At 33.0% G+C, this 18171-nt stretch overlaps 2 protein-coding genes across 3 annotated transcripts; both read right to left on the bottom strand.

Moving 5' to 3' along the window:
- Positions 1 to 6378: 6378 nt before the first annotated feature.
- Positions 6379 to 7616, bottom strand: LOC129887365 (late embryogenesis abundant protein 6-like). The gene is made up of 2 exons (XM_055962436.1): positions 7539 to 7616; positions 6379 to 6612 (listed from the first exon to the last, which is right to left on the bottom strand). The coding sequence occupies exons 1-2, from the start codon at positions 7614 to 7616 to the stop codon at positions 6379 to 6381; spliced, it is 312 nt and encodes a 103-aa protein (XP_055818411.1).
- A 5102-nt stretch (positions 7617 to 12718) lies between these two features.
- LOC129886830 (uric acid degradation bifunctional protein TTL) lies at positions 12719 to 16816 on the bottom strand. Of its 2 annotated transcripts, none has more exons than XM_055961697.1 (6): positions 16483 to 16816; positions 16294 to 16385; positions 15450 to 15507; positions 15173 to 15274; positions 13917 to 14076; positions 12719 to 13324 (listed from the first exon to the last, which is right to left on the bottom strand). In XM_055961697.1, the coding sequence occupies exons 1-6, from the start codon at positions 16618 to 16620 to the stop codon at positions 12879 to 12881; spliced, it is 996 nt and encodes a 331-aa protein (XP_055817672.1). In that variant the 5' UTR covers positions 16621 to 16816; the 3' UTR covers positions 12719 to 12878. The 2 variants fall into 2 exon arrangements, with proteins under 2 accessions (XP_055817672.1, XP_055817670.1); XM_055961695.1 differs by having other exon boundaries at positions 12719 to 13327; positions 16483 to 16815.
- Positions 16817 to 18171: the final 1355 nt, after the last annotated feature.

Raw genomic sequence — 18171 nt, 5'->3', positions numbered from 1 at the left:
CAATAAAGTGATTTCTAAAGTCCTTTACCTCAGACTAGCCCCAATTCTCCCTCAGGTAATCTCTGAAAATCAGTCTGGGTTTGTACAGGGAAGAAGCATTTCTGAAAATATTATGTTAGCACAAGAGATCATTCATGGCATCAAAAAACCAAAGATTGGAGACAATGTTGTTATCAAACTAGACATGGCCAAAGCCTATGACAGGGTGTCTTGGTCATTTGTATGTCTAGTTATGAGAAGAATGGGTTTTTGGAGATGTATTTATTGACATGGTTTGGAGGTTAATGGCTAATAACTGGTACTCAGTTATTGTGAATGGAGGTAGGCATGATTTCTTTCATTCTACAAGAGGCCTCAAACAGGGAGATCCTTTGTCTTTAGCCCTATTTATTTTAGGTGCTGAGGTGCTGTCAAGACTACTCAACAACCTTCATCAACACTATTTGTACACAGGCTTTCACATGGAGAAGAAGGGTCCTTCAATTAATCACCTGAGCTTTGCTGATGATGTAATTATTTTCACTTCAACCTCCAAATTTTCCCTCAAGCTGATCATGAAGACTATGCAGCTATATGAACACACATCAGGACAGCTTATTAACAAAGAAAAGAGTCAATGTATGATCCCTCTGAATACTGATCCAGCTATTATTGAAAGGGTAACTTCTATCACTGGTTTCAAATCAACTCATGACCCTATTACCTATTTAGGATGTCCCTTATATATTGGGGGTCAAAGAATCATTTACTTTAATAATATGGTCTTCAAAGTGATCTCCAGGATTAGAGGATGGCAGACCAAAATATTGAGCTATGGGGGAAGAGCTACTCTTATTAAGTCAGTGTTGCAATCCCTTCCAATCCACCTGTTGTCAGCTCTCACCCCTACAGTCACTATCCTTAAACAAATTACAAGGCTTATGGCAGATTTTTTCTGGGGCTGGGACAAAGAAAAGAGAAAATACCATTGGGCATCCTAGAAGACACTCAGCTACCCTGTGGAGGAAGGGGGTATTGGTATGAAAAACATACAAGATGTGTGCTTGGCCTTGCAATACAAACAGTGGTGGACCTTTAGGTCCAAGAAAACACTATGGGGAGAATTCTTAAAGGCTAAGTACTGCCAAAGAGCACATCCAGTGATAAACAAATAGAATACAGGTCAATCTCTTATGTGGAAGCATATGGTGGCAAATAAAATGAATATTGAGCCTCATATAAATTGGCACATCAATTCAGGTACATGCAGCTTTTGGTGGGATGATTGGATGGGTATAGGACCACTAGCTAATCACAATAGCTATCTACCAAGGCTCAATAATACTACAGTCTCTGAATATCTGGAGAATGGGGAATGGAATGTGCAGAAAATCAGAAAAGATGCCCCTCTTCAGCTGGTGCAGCAGATACTTAGCACTGATATTATCTACAAACACAACATACCTGATCAAGCTTGCTGGAAACTGAATTCTCATGGTGGCTTCACATGCAAATCTGCTTGGGAACAAATCAGGGAGAAGAAAGCTAGGACCTTAACTGATGGCAGCACTTGGCACACCAACATTCCTTTTAAAGCTTCCTTTCTACTTTGGAGAGCTCTCAGATATAAGCTGCCCACCAATAATAAACTTGGCCAGTTTGGAGTAGCACCAGCAGCATGCTCTTGTTGCTACAGACCTGGATTGGATGATATAGAGCACATATTTGCTTCTGGAGATTTTGCCAAGCATATTTGGCAACAATTCTCCAGTTCCTGGGGGATCCTGCATGACACCATGTCCCTGAGATGCATCCTGATGAAGTGGTGGACTTCCAAGCCCAATAATGATGTCCATAAGCTCATGTTGCAGGCCACTCCTATCTTTGTTTGTTGGCATATATGGAAGAATAGATGTGCAAGCAAGTATGGAGGAAAGAAATTTAGTGTTACTAGAGTTAAATTCTCCATAGGTAAGGATCTATACATGCTGATAAACAATGCTTACCCATACATTAAGTGGCCAGAGAGCTGGAAGGAGCTAGTTACTATGGTAGAAAAATGCCAGCATGATATGAGAGTGATCAAAGTGGTGTAGATCAGGCCTCCACCTTCCATAGTGAAGTTGAATACTGATGGAAGTGCACTAGACAACCCTGGTAAAATTGGAGCAGGGGGAATATTAAGAGACCACAATGGGAAATTAATATATGCCTTTGCAACTCCATTGGGACAGGGTACTAACAACCAAGCAGAGGTGCAAGCAGCAACTATTGGCATCAAATGGTGCCTTCAACATGGCTACAATAGAGTGATATTGGAAGTTGATTCAGAATTATTGACCAAGTGGCTGAAACAAGATATCAAACCACCTTGGAGCATTTACAAATATGTTGCAAATTTGCAGTCTTTGGTCTAGCTACTGGAATTCTTTCAGTGCATACACATATTCAGAGAAACAAATCACCCTGCAGATACCTTATCTAAATGCAGCCACATGTTCAATCAGACACAACAATTCTACAACTTACAGCAGCTTCCAAAAGAAACAAAGGGTTACTTCAAGATGGACAAGCTAGGACTGGCAAGTTTCAGAAGGAAAAGCCTAAAAAGGATCAAACAACCTCCTTGATTAATATATCTTAAGTCAGATTGTGTAATAGTTTCCTATATGTATTTGCAATGTACTTTTTCTTAGTCAACATAGCTATGTCATATTGTAAAGGGAGAGTCTCCCTAGTTTATTGCTTTCATAGAATAATCAACATACCACTAGAGGTAAAGAATAGAGTAGAGGTCTTCTCCTTTCTTCTCATTCTTGGATGTGCAGGTAGGTGCAGACATACAATAGACCATCCAGCAATTGGAGGCCCATTCATGGTTGCAACACACATGCAGCATCCCACAACAAGATCACCAACAACCAACACCCTACAACACCTTGATGAATCACACAACACCAACAACAACCAACATGAATCTGCAGAACACCATCAACCAATGGAGTGCAAGCCTACTGTTTGTTTTGTTGATTAGTTCTTGTTTGATTGTTTTTGTGCAGGTGGAAAAAATCCATCAACTTCCAACAGGCAGCACTCACTATGGCTGTTTCTCAACAATGCAACTACACCAGATGAGGAAACCAAACAACCACTGCTGGAGCAACTGTTGGAACCAACAAGAGCTCCACTACCTTTGTGTTTGCTTGTTTGTTTATGCAGGTTGCTGGAGCATCAGAAGCTGCAAACTATAACAAGCTGCAGTTGCACAAGCCATGTACTATAACAGCAGCAGCTTACCTGGAAGATCTTCAACCATTTCCAGCACACAACAACAACCCTAAATCCCTTGCAGATACCAGAGCAACAACAGTAGTACTTGTTTGTGGTCCAACTGATTCTGCAGGTCACACAGAAGCTCCATATGCATCAACCACTCAACAGCATCAGCAACAACACAAGCACAAAGCAACACACAATTCAGCAACAGTCAGCAAAATCTCAACAATATGCATCATGCAACATCAAACTGATCCCACATGTTGTAGTATGATAGCATATGTAGCAACTACAGACCTCAAGAAGTCACAACCTAAACGGATAACTGGAGACGTTAGTCGAGCAACCTTGAAAAATTTAGCCGACTGAAGACTCATCAAATGAAATACATCCATATGTCACCAAATATGCAACACCATGCACTGACATTGCATGAAGCACTCGCATCTCATGGACAAGCTCGGTATGAAAAAGATTAAGAAGGCGAAGATGAAATGAACGATCTCGATCCATGGAAATTAGAAGTTTCATATACTTGTTCTTCAATTTAGCTATGTTTTAATGTAGCTTAGTTGAATAGGACTAGTGTAGGTTTTCTTCTTGTATTGACATGGAAGGGGAGAGTCTCCCTCATTTACGTTTTTCTTAGTTTTATTGTATTGAGAGGAGTCCTCTCATAGGTTTATCGATTTCCATCTACCAATGGAGAGGAGCTGGCCGATCTTAGTAGGTCGGCTGACTTCTGAACCATCTTAAGTTCGGAGGTAAGGTTTATGTCCCCCTTCGTGTATTTTATTATTTTTATTATTTTATTTATGTTAAGGCTTGGGGGTGCTGCTCAACCCCTGACTGTGCACGAGAGGTGGGAGCCTCGTGTAGGGTCTGTTCCCCCCCCCCCCCCAACCAAAAAAAAAAATAAAAAAATATGATGTGCTGAAAGAGAACAAAATGGAAGAGAAAAAGATACAATCTTGTGTTTCAAGATGAAAATGAATGATAATTATACGAGAAGAGATTAAAAAGAAGACTTACCAATTACCAATGATATATTTTTAAAATCTTTTTTCTAAAAAAACGTATTATAAAGTTTGATTCTTCGGGTGCATCAAAGAACCGTGACTCCTACACCAAACATCGAATCAAAGGCTCGAAGTTATAAATTTTTTTTTATCAAAATTGATCAATTGAAAAATTGAAGAATCGAAACTAAAGAACCGAACCACTTCGATTTGATTCAATTTTTTAATTTTTTGATATTTATATCCACCCTTAGATGAGATCTACCGGACAAAATCAACATATCACCTATGAAGACCTAAATCAAAGAATACCATCTCCAAGGGACTCTTTTTATTTTTCATATCTCAAGTTTCGATCTGTCTTATAATAAATGGGGTACTTTCTTCTCTAATGTGCGCTATATTATTGTGTCCTATTCTTTTCGGGTCCAGACCCACAAATGAATAGGAAGTGAGGTGAGGGTCCTTCCTTAAAGTGGGAAAAGAGGGGTGGGGCTCCAAAAGCTCATCCTTCCTTATAAAAATAGTCACAATTATTAATAGAAAGATTACAACTCCGAAATACCGAACAAATTAGTAAGAAAAATTCTGAGTTTAACGTTAAATAGCCATTGTGAGTTCATGTTAGAAATGAACTTTTTTCATTTACTTAGCATTTGAAAGGGACGGATAATCATAACAAAAAACCAAAAAAGGGGTGCGGAAAAACTAATAATAAATTAGTAAGTGAAACTTGATTCACAACAATTAAGAATAATTCAAATTTGGTAAAGAACATATAGATACTCTAAGATTAGCCAGGCATGTCGATCACAATTATAAACTCATTGGATACATCAAGATAGCGTGTGCGTAGTCCAAAATATCAAAAGGCTTCATAAATATGTTATTACCTCAAACTTTTGCGGCCCAAAAAATGTGTAATCCTTCTATTTTTATCTCACTGTAACTATGAAGAGAGAAAATTATTTAATATAACTCTTTTACAATTTCAGAAAATAAACTTTCAAAAAATGTCATATTTTTAGGTGTAAAATAAAATTCTTTTATAGAAGACCAGTTCATTTATTTATTTATTTTTGAGTGAAAATTGAAAACGTGAGTTTGCACTTTGCATAACTCGTGTATTTGCTTGAATTGCATATTTGTACCGATAAAATTTGTATTTTCTTTTTTTGCAATAAGTTTCTTTTGTTTTGTTTTGTTTTTTTTTTCTAAAAAATCTCTTTTTGTGAAAGTAAAAAACAAAATTAATTTTCAAAAACTAATGACCAGGACTTTTTATATTGGGTGTGGCTAGAATTTGATTTGAGTACACAATATTTTTAAAAAATCATAGAAATATAAATTATTACAACAATTTTACTTTATTATATATATTATATAGAAGTGACAATTTACAGTGATTAATTGAATAAATTAACATACGAAATAATAAAATATATAGCTCACGTAATAAGATCAAATAAGAACTTTTAAGATCAAATAAGAACTGAGTCTTTTGTTTATATATCTTTTTAAAATTTTAATTAAGGCATCACTGCTACAAAAAAAATTTGGTTACCTTTTCTATTCACAAACTTAATTATAGGAACTTATATGTTATTTATTTGGGTTAATATATGAAATAAGATTATGAACATATAATACTTCTTAATTTTTTTAAAAAGTATATAACCCTTGAATATACCATTTAATTAGTTTTTATAAGGCTCCATATCTATCAAAATCTTTCTAGGGGTGCAAGAAAAATGTCAAATTTTTATTATTTGTTTGATTTTAGGATTATGAGTCTTTCTTGTAGTGCTAAAGAAATTTCATAATTAGAGACTCGAGTAAGAAACATTGGAGAACATCAAAAGTTGATCCACTTATTCTTCTATTATATAATCAAGCTTGACGCATCAAACTATCTAGTACAAAAACATGGGCAGAGCTATGGAATCAGAATTCAAATCTCCTTCATTAAAAAATTACATTATATATAAAAATTTAAATTATTTTCATGTATATATAGTAGATATTGAATTTTCTTAGTTTATTTTAAGGTTTATTTATATTTTGAATCCCCTTAATGAAATTTTTGACAACGCCAAACAAGGTTCTAGAGTAGATTGTTATTTGGTCCTGTTCCAGCATTATTCAACTGAGTGTTGGTGAAGCTAGAAGCATAAGGATCCAAGGTTCCTTCTGCAGGTTCATGAACATATTTTCCCTCTTCATTTGCAATCTTCTCTGCTGCTCTGTTGACATGTAAATGCATGGCTGCTTCTGCCTCTTTTGCCAATCTTACCTCATGTGCTACTTCTACTCTTGTCTTTGCCAAGTCTTTCTCTGCCTATATTATTTTCAATATGAGTTATATATACGGACAGTATAGAAAAATTTGTTAATTTATTAGTATAGTTTAATTTATTGTCCAGGCTACAAATTGTTAATACTAATTGATTGTTTTGGCAAATTTCTAATAATCTTCTTTTTTTTCAAAAGAATTTTTTGAAAAATAGCAAGTAAATATATTATCGTTTTTGCCCAATAAAAAAAAATACTCGATCAGGATAAGTAGGAGGTAGGGCTAAATGGGTCACTCCGGAAGTTCCTTTGTTTTGTTTCAATAGAAGCTAGATTTTTCAATATGAGAGAGCCATTCCAAATAGTGTCAAACCAGAATATGAAAAATTACATTATTTATATATGATTAAAATTATTTTTTATGTATATATAGTAGATGTTTATATTGCTCAGACTCTACAAAAATATTGTTTGATGCATGTCGGATCCTCTAAAAGTAGTGTTTTTTTGGAGGATCTAACAGGGGTATGATAATATTTTTGGAGAGTTCGAGCAATATGGATAGATATTGAACTTTCTTTGACTTCTTCGTATGTTACTTTTTCATATTTGAAACCCCGTTAGTAAAAATCTTGGCTTTGCTCCGCTGCTGACAAATTATATGGTTCAATGTGTACATATCCCCTAACTAACTTATTAACCTTTGAACTATCTGACAAAATAAGAAATTAGTTGATATAAAAATTAGCCTTATCATATCTTGATTATCAAAATTGCATCCAGTCTCAATAATACTTTTACTAATATAATAATAATAATAATAATAATAATAATAATAATAATAATAATAATAATAATAATAATAATAATTTATGTTTGATCATGTTTTTAAAAGTATTTCTTGGGAAATATGGTGTGCTACTTGTAACTGTCTTTTTTAACCTTATAAAAATTGTATAATATAATTCTTACTTTTTCCTCCTCCTTAGCTTCAGCTTTGGCTTTGCGCATGGCGCTCATATCTTTAAACTTATCCTTAATAGCCTGCATTTTTGTCTTCACAAAAGACTTATTAATTAGAATCTATCTATCTATATATATAAATATATATATATATTATATTATATACTAAAAAGTTTGAAGAGTTTTGGATTTTGATTTTGGACTCTGAACATTTATCCATGAGAGCAACTATTTATAGGTTTGTTTGCAACTATAATTAGACAATGGTCACAAACTATTCTTTCTATTCCGTTAAAAGTGATCTTGTTTTTCTCATTACAAATGGTGACAAAGCACAACAAGTGTCTATCACCTAGACTCTTAATATAATCCAAATTTGTTTTGAGTTTTTGCTTCTATTTGAACGGGTCTTTGTCTTAAACCGATGGTAGTGCATCTTTTGGTTAATAATATTATAAGAGACACATATAGTTTATTTGGCCGAACTTTTGAATTCTTTCTTCTTTTATAAAGTGTTTTGGTTTTTTGATAAACGATACCTTTAAAAAATAATTTTCTTAAGATGTAATCAATTTGTATTTGACTAATCAATTAGAAAAATGATTCCGGCAAATTAGAACTTTTGTTTAGCAAGCTTTCAAAAAGTGATTCCGAATAATAGTTACACTTTTTCAAATATTTTTTTAAAAGTTTTGATCAAATACTCAACTCTTTAAAATAAGTATATTTTAAATTTAAGGAAAAACATGACATGTTTAACTTCACAGTAGGATTCATATATATATATATATATATATATATATATATATATATATATATATATATATATTGATTATGAAATTTCTTGTATCATTTAGATCAATTTTAAAAGCCAAAAGAAGATGGATACTTATTAGAGTCAAATCAAAATTAAATTGCACTGAGCTGGTAAAAAAAAATTCACCTTCAACGAATAATACTTAAATTCATTATAAATGTCTCTCTCACTAATTAACAATGATAATAAGTGATTCTTCACTACGGGGCATTAAACAGAATAAGCTAATCTGGAAAAAAAATCGTAATTTATACTTTGTCAGTTCCAAAATAAGCGTTACTTTAGAATTTCAAGACAAAATCAGTTGAGTGTTTTTTTTTAATTATATACTCTTACACTCCATCTTCTTAATAGTATGTTTTTTTAATTATATACTCTTACACTCTATCTTCTTAATAGTGTGTTCAATTTTCAAGAGACATTTATTAAATATGAATATAATAAATTATACATTATTTAATAATTTCTTAATGAAATTTAACTTTTATTAAGGTGACACTCACTTTCAAACTGATGGAGTAGTAGTTTGATCAATAGGAGGATAATTTCAACAACATATTATGAAAAACAAAAGGAACAATCGTGTAAATTAATTCTACTACACAAGGATAATAAATCATAAATTCATTAAACCCAAAAAAGAAACTTGAAAAGTAAACAAACTTTAGCTAGCCTAGCTAGCTAAAAGTAATTTCTACCACTCTCTCTAAACAATGTAATATAAGCAACAAATATAAAAAAAAATTAAAAAATTGTCTAAGTATTAAAATAAATATCTAGCGAACTCCAATTTATTTGAGACTGAGGAGCATGGTCGAATTGTGCATGCATCTTCTTTCTTTAGGCTTGAGATTCGTCGTCAGACTCATTTTTATTATTTGCCTCAGAATTTTTGTTTTTGCGTTTCTTGATGATACAACTAACAATAAAAAAAACCACAAAAACTAAGACAAAAGCAACACTGAGACCTTTAAGGAATGGAATGAGGAGACCATGCCATTTATTAGCACCCCAATCTTTTTGATTTTCACCTTCGTAAGCAATATTAGTACTATTATTTCCAGGATTCGACATATTAAATTTGTACTAAGGGAAGAATATTGTAAGAAGGGAAAAAATATGTTGTGAAGATGGGGTGCATATGAGAGGTCCAAGGTAGACCTTTATTTATAGGTGTTATGTGTCTCTTATTCTAGGAAATAATTCTTTAAAAAAAATGAAATTGGAAGGAAGAAGAAGGGAGGATTTATTTAGTAAATATACTTAATAATGTAACAATCTCCGCTTTTTGGTTATAATATATGAAAGAAAAACGTAATTTTCCTTATTCATATGCTTGCTTTAAGATTTATGGAAATTTTAGGCTCAGAGAGCAAGGAAAGACGGGGGAGAAAAGAAAAAAAGGAATCAAATATAAAGTAGAAATAAAAAAATAATAATGCCACTAATTTGTAAATAGTAATTTTATGGTAAGGTCAAACATTTGGGTACCAGATTCTTGGGTAACACATGGTTATAGTTAAACATATTTACAATTCATAGTTTTTCAATTTCAATATCTATCAATTATCTTCGTTCTCTCTTTTCTCTTTTCAAATTAATGTGAAGCATTCTTCCCTTCTTCATGGACGATTTTCTTTCTTCTTTTCTTTCATGGACGATTCATCGAATTCTTTTCAAATTCAACAACGTCGTGCCTCCTCTCCCTTACTTCAATAAAGTGTCGTCGTGGGTGACTCGTGATGGTTTACGAAACTACATGGCAATTATGAGAGAAAGTTTTGAAGCTTAAGTATATCTGTGCAACTGATTATACATTTGTATCAAGATATGTATTTGTTCCTTGTTATTCATTTTGTATCAATATATTTGAGTGTATCTATAACAGGTTATAAATTTGTATCAATGTATTCAAGTGTATTAGTTTCTTGGTATACTAATCTCTGATGTCAATGACACGAAAAAGGTACTGAGTAAAAGCGAAATATCTTCTCTCAAGGAAAGGGGCTAAGATCCTCGTTGACAACATGAATTCGTATTATTCGAATCGATTGGGCTTCGTTCCGGGTAGTGTTTAGTCATAAGCCTGTCTCTTCAAAGCTAGACAAGATTGGAATGGGCAAAGGAACATGTATTGATGTATCAGATCGGCTAATGCTCCCAAGTTGATGCAAAGTATTCCACCAATTTACTGAAGACTTGATTATTGATATATCAATCGATCCCAGCACGGATTGAAATTGTATCATATATTTGAATGTATATGTTCACTGTTAAACAATTTTATCAAATCGTATATTCATAATTTTTTGTATCTGCATCATTGAAATCTGTAGATACATATATCCAAGAAGTTTACAAACAATTCATTAAGTATATATATATATATGTGCTAATAAAAAAAATCGAGGTTCCATTGAAGTTCCAAATACTTATATCACTATATATATATATATATATATATATATGTATGTGTGTGCTAATAAAAAAATCGAGGTTCCATTGAAGTTCCAAATACTTATATCACTGTGGTTGAAGTACTGTGGATGAAGAAGAAGTGATCAATTTTGATAGATTTTAGGATTTACCCAGGAGAAAGCTCTTTCTTATCGAGATTTATCTATCGATATTGAGAAAATAACCTGTCCTTTTCCTTTCCCTATGCTGAGGCAGCACCAACAAATCAATCCATCGCTTCTTCAAGCTCCGCCCCTTCTTTCCAAAATCAACAAACAGCGCTAACGAGCAACATCGATTTGAACGCCTCTATTGTTATCTCTGGACGCTGCGGACGCTAGTTATTGATTATTCGATCTTTTTTCTTCTTTGTAATTTAATTTTTTTCAAATCCAAGTTTGACTCTGATTAGATCCTTAGCGCAAGCGCTAAGTACTTTATCTACACGGATCAAGTTCCTCCCTTTCTGGTTAATAGATGGCATAACTCCAGCAGAATGAGGTTTTTTCCTTTTCTATTTTCTGAACGTTGAACTTGTAAGATTTTAAAGTCCCATTGATCATAGAAGATTGAGTTATTAGTTGAGCGTGATTTATGCTTATTTTTCTTTTTAAAAAAAATCATGTAGCACAATTCACATACCTTATTAAAGGTTATATTTATATTCAGTGCCAATTTTCGCAAATAAATATATTTGGTACATATGATAGCAAGTTATAATATAGCTATAAATTGTAATTAGCAAAAATATAGCTAAGAAAGCCTAGTTTCGGCCTATTATTAGTTGTTTATGAAATTTTCTCAAATAGAAAATGTAGGTGAATTGCTATCAAGAAATGTTGAAAGGACTCGTTAAGACACCAAGACTTAAGAGAAGAGTCTTTCAGATTTAATTTTTTCTTCTCTTTAAATCTGTTTTATGTCTGTTTTTAGACGTTCAACCAAGTTAATCCTTTATTGATAGCTTAATATCTCTTTCTATAAATTGCACTAAATTGAACTTCTTGATACCTAAGTTAGTAGTTTGATGGGAGGAAAGATGTTGAAAAATAACTAAGCAAATAAAATTGTTCTTTCTCTAATTGCCTATGATAGTCACACACTTTAATATAATAACAGCGGAACAGCTTTACACTCACATGAGGATCATCACCAACTATTAAAAAAAAAACATGCACATGGTTGGGAATCAGGCCGACACATACAAGCGTGCTAATTTATCTCACTCTTTTGTAATAAAAGAAACAAAAAAAATTAAAAAGATAATGGAACTATATATTCTTTTTTTTTTCTTCTCCCTCTACACTTTAGAGGTAGCCTCATCACTATCCTCTTTTGATTCATCATCACTATGATTTGGCTGATTAATTTTGGAGGAATTTCTTCTTCTGAGTCTGTCGATGATATAAAAGAGCAGGCCCAGCATAACGAAGCCTAAAACACCCCAAAGGGATTTGTTTGAGATATGCCAACCATCATCATTGTTCAATTTTGTACTATTTCCTGCAGGACTAATACCCGACATATTCGAAATTCAACTAGAAAGAACAAGAGAAATTTTATTTTGTGTAAAGACGGTACACAGAGGAAGGGTCTATTTATAGTTTACAGGTAGAAAATTCTTGGAAAGAAACAAAAGAGGAAGAACTAAATAATTTTACTTATTAATATTTTTAAAAAAAAATACAAAAAATAGTAACTTTCCTTATTCACATGCTTGTCTTGAGATTTATACTTGGAAATTAGGCGCAAAGTGTCTTTAAAAGTGGAAAAGAAGAAGAAAAGAACCATAAATAGAGTGGGAAAGAAGAACTATATAATTTCTTTTGGCTAAACGTTACTTTTATAGTTTTTTTTTTTTTTTTGGAGTGGTCTATATTACGGTGCCACATTCTTGAGGTAAAAGAGGGAATCGGATAATTTCAACAACTATGTTAAGCTTAATCTTGAAAGACAAACTGATCGAAGAAATACAATGTCCAGGCAAATCGAAGGGTAAGGGATTGATTCCTCCAAATATAGTACAGTATTATTCTTCGTGAAAATATTCAACTCTTGCCAAGCACATTGTCAAACTAACTACCTCGATAGGTCGAGAGTGAGAATGGTGAAAGCAGTAGAGGAACATGAAAATGATCCCATTTCTGAGATTCTCTGATCTCAAACACAATAGAGACATAGGGAAAGAATCCATCAGGATTATACTTACCGGTGTTGAAATTTATCCGGTATACACCTGGGACTAAAGCTTCAACCATATTCATTAACTGACCACTTCGGCCATCTTTGTCCGTAGCTGAAGACCCTAGTACCATCCAGCCATCAATATAAGTTTCACCAAATTGTGGTCTTGCTTGGTTATCTTTCCACATCTCCAGTCGTACTTCAATGCCATTCGCTGGACATCCACGGCTAGTATCCAGAACATGGGTCGTGATGGGCGGGCGAGTTCTAATTGGAATATGAGCTGGTGTTGCTCTAGTAGCGGCAGTTAAATGTGCTCCAATAATGTTCACACGATCTTCTACAATTGAAGGTTCAATGGAATATATAAGATATGGTACTGAACTGCAGATAGAGATTATAATTTCAGATATATCAAATATTCGTTGAATGGAAAATATAAGATATGGTACTGACCTGCAGATAGAGATTATAATTTCAGAAATATCAAATATTCGTTGAATTTTATAAACAGTTAGCATCACCATATACTTGAAATAGAGTTTCTCTAGAAGATGCATCAGAAAATTGAATAATTGAGAAGATCAGGCAAAGATGTTTTGTAGATGGCATGTCTCCAAGCTCCAGGAAACAAGGGCATAACTAACTGCTAACATCTCCTATGACTAAAGATTCATAGGCCAGAAAACAGAGTAGAATTGAAGTCCTTCATAGTAAAGTTTAAGAGGAGAAGATCTGAAAGAAATTGTGCTCACTTCATTTAGAAAACGTTGAAAGGACTTTTACACAACTATTGTAAAGCAAAATCAGTATAGTGGGAGAATGAGGAGCAACTTCTCAAATTTTGAGATTTAGACAAGGAATTGCATAAATAAAGAATAGCAATTAAAGCTAATAAATGTTCAAGATAAATAAAAAGATGGAATCACCTTCTGCTTTTGTCGCAATATTAGTTGTAGACAAGGGTTCAATTGCCGGAGCAGTATCTGCTTTGTCTGAGAAGAGCTTGGAAAGGCGTAATTCAGTTATTTTCATTTGCTCCTGGGCTGCAATCTCAAACTCAATTATTGGTCTGTTCTGGTACCGTATCTACAAGAGGTAAGTTGAAATGGCACGTGGGTCAATCTTTAAGTGACGAAACAGAAAACAAGTTTATTTCACCCCTGTCCCAGTAGATAAAGTAATACAATAGCTGTTGTTTGAAAAGAAGGCTATGTGAGCTACTTCCTGATCTCAAAAAATGTGAAGAACAGTGATTGAAGGCAATCACAGAATATAGCTCTTATCCGGTTAGGAAGAACGAGGGGCAAAAGATGTCCTCATGGAAAAGTCATTCATTCATTAGGGGGAAAAATGGACAATGCAATAGCTTCTTCCAATGAATACAAATCTGCAATGAAATTCTGGAAATGGTTGGACTTTAGTTATTATTTGTTCACGTATATTATCAAGAAGATCACGAAAGGACCCATAGTCTGCTCAAAAACTGAATAGTTGTCATAAGATTCCTTTCAGAGTATCCTAACAAACAGACATATGAGGAGCAATTCCATTTCAATGGACAGGCTCGGTGGAGTTTACACGAGACAGGTTTATCACATGGTAAAAGTTATCTGAGGCCAACAGAGCAGCAGAAAATGGGTTTGAGAAAATGCTAAAAGTAGGGTGCACATTCACAGGCATAACCTTTATAAGTTTGGCCTATTAGAATTAGATACAGAATTTCTTCAGATTTGTTACTATATTTTCCTACAGCTCACAACTGACTTCCAAAGATCACTCCTTTATGATGCAAGAAGACAGGACAGATTTGGCATTCTCACATCAATTGTAGTCATTTTCTATATCTCAATGCACTGTGTCTGTGAGCCAACAAGGGATCAAACTTTGGTGGTTTATACAAAATGTTGAAGGGATGCAAAATATCAGACTTTGGAGAGAATGTTCACAAGATACAGTTCAAAATGGATGTCTGTCTTGACTCTTGACATCAATGGGACTGGAACAGAAATTCTACCTCTTTAGCAGTGAAGGATTGCTCTAAATACTCCAACGGAATATTTGGAACTCAAATGATATGTTCCCTAAAGTTAAAAGCATTTGCTCTCAAAACATAAGATTATACATGTCCGATTATAATTGAGGTAATATACGATCAATCCACCTTCAAACAGAAAGACTTTACCTTCAACTCTGCAAGTATCTCAGGGGTACTTTTCCCTGAAGCACATATCAAGAAGACAAATCCAAACTTCTCCCTATAGCGAGCATTCCACTCAAACAGTTCCTGCAAGATCAAATATTAAGCAAACTCTCTACGTTGAATGCACAAAGTAAAAAGTTGACCTACTTGTACACAGAATTTAATCTATTGGCCAAATCAACAAACAAAAAGGGTCAAAATACAATTTTATATTTGATTCATAGATTTCTTAAATGCATTGATCTTTAGATCAAAATACCTGCAACGTCAACTCAGTAGCAGTGGACATTGCTGTTGACTGCTCTCCCTTGCTCCACCTGCAAGAGGAGACATTAAAGTTTACCTTCTGTTCTGACAAAATATGAGCATATAGCTTAAAGAAGATATCGTAAACATTGTAGGTCTGGGGCGGGAGGGTGGATATGGGGAAGCCACAGGATAGCATTAAAAAGTTCTCTCAGAGCACATAAATCTAGCAATCTTTCTGGTTGTGAATGTTGGGCATCTAAAGCAAAAATACAGTGCAGTGTCGCAGAGATACAAATGTTAAAATGGATGTCGGCTATACAAGATTAGACAAGATAAAAAACAATCACGTCTAACAGAAATTTCAAATAGCACACATATAAGAGAACTTGAAGATCTGCCCAAAAGAAGACAACAATTAGCATTATTTATTCAATTTTTCTTGTGATAATACATGTAACACCATGTAATTTTAATATTATATCTAGTTGTACATAGCTTCAATCACAACTGTAAAATACTTAGGTTCACTTTAAGAATTTAGCTATTCTCGAATTTCTTAGCTATATCATAGATACTTTGAATGTTTCTACACTAATGTTATGTATTGACAACTTTGAGATTTGTCGTTTAAATACCTAACACCAACAAGACAACATTTGAACTTTAAAAACCAAAAAAACACTAACTTTAGCAGGGATCATGACCACAATTTACATTTTTTCTGAGCTGCTGAGCAAGTAGCAAGATTTATTTAAGCTGTTAAAAGCTAAAAAAAAAATCAACTAGCAGAAGAAAAAAACATCAAACTTCCACATAATCTACAGGAAAAGTAACAAAAAAAAGATAAATTGTACTGGGCAAAAGTAGGGCTTTTGTGATCCCGAGAAGGAGTTTGACCAATTTGTGGATGAGCAGCAAAAGCTTCAAGCCATCCATTTACATCAACCTGACCAGGTTCAGATCAATGGGTAAATTGGAAGGGAAAAAAACAAAGAAACGAAATTTGGGCAGTGATGAAACGAAATGGGTATGTAATATATAACCTTGTTGAACCAGATATCTCTGGCGGCATGGATGGCATCTTGGTGAGTGGAAAAGGGGCCAGCTGCTACCATCTGTTTGGCGAATTTGGTGCTCCCACAGCATGCCAACAAATCTTTTTCATCAAACACTGATCCCATTTTCAGTAATTAATTAGCAGCAGAGAACACTTTTTGAGGACTCCAAAATTGGGTGTAGAGTTTGCAGTGAGATGGATTTGCAGGGGCCGTTGAGTTTTGAGAACAAACTGCCAGCTGAAGTAGTGAAGTTTGAGCTGCTGAATGCTGATGATGAAATGGAATCTGTGATTTCCTTTGTCCCTTTTATTTTATTTTATAATTTTAGTCGCAACAAGAGATATAAAAAAGATACATAAATTTTACTACATTCCATTTATATAAAAGGTATACAACACAAATTCCACTATTTTAAAGATTAATTATTTAGATTTATGCTAATTTATAATATTGTATTTTTAACCATACTTTGAACCTTGAATAAGTATATTTGCCTCTTTCAAATACATATATTTGCGATATATGAATCAAAATTATGTGTAATTTGTTCTAGATATATTATATCAAAATAAATTTAAATGTATCTGACTCTCTCAATCGTCTCTCTATCTCTCGCGCGCTCGCCTCCCTCCTTATGTATTTGCATTTCAGAATGTATCTGGTATCATAGATATTTTGCAATTCTTTATAAAATTATTTTTAACTTTACTTTTTTTATAAAAGCTTTTTATTTTTATGAGATTTTATTTTTATATATAAAAAGTTTAAAAATTATTTTTCTATTCAATTTATAAATAGTTATAAAATAATATTTTTCTCCATTTAAGACTTTCAAATAGGGCTACTTATTAGTCAATTGGTTTTGACGATTATCGAATAGAATCGTTAAGATATTGATGAATTAAATTATTGTTTTCATATAAAATAAATTCTATATTAAAAATCAAATAAAGAAGATAATTAAATAGCAAAATATGATCGTACTAAAAATAAAGTAGGCAGAATAAAAGCTCAAATGAACCATAAGCAGTAGCTTCGTTAATCCGAATTTTTTATATTAAAATATATTTAAAATGCAATAAATGTTAAAGGCAAAATTTCAAAGAATGCAATTAAAAGTTTAATTTAAAAAGAAACTAAAAGATAGATCTTTGGGAAAATAGAGTAGGAATAGATTTTTTTAAAAATATATGTTTATGGTATGAGATAATATATTGCTAAAATTGTGGGATTATAATATTTTTTAGCATTAAATATATAATGTATTTATTGTTTAAATTAAGATTAATGATTTGGTTTGTCAGTTAAATTTTAATCACTAAATTTAATTATGTCATATATCAACAAACAATTCAAGCCAAAATTTGGGGGAATAAGCGAGAAATGATGGATAGGAGCCGAATCCAAACGAGCTCTAATACTAGTACTAGAAAAGAAAAGAAAAGAAAAGAAAAGAAGATTAAAAAAAAAGGATTACACAAATTTTATGGTGTTAAGAATTAATTACATCATATATTTACATCTTTTTCAAATTATAAAAATCTCTTAAATTTGGTGAAATCTGAATATATCTCAAAACGTCCTCATACATCACGTAAAATGATATATTCGATCGATATATCGCCTAAAGTGATGTATGCAACGTGCAATACATCGCATAAAATAATGTATTCG

This window comes from Solanum dulcamara, chromosome 4, assembly GCF_947179165.1.
Source record: "Solanum dulcamara chromosome 4, daSolDulc1.2, whole genome shotgun sequence".
Taxonomy (NCBI): domain Eukaryota; kingdom Viridiplantae; phylum Streptophyta; class Magnoliopsida; order Solanales; family Solanaceae; genus Solanum; species Solanum dulcamara.
Note: the sequence above shows the minus strand (reverse complement) of the source record. Positions and strands in the feature narration are given on the sequence as shown.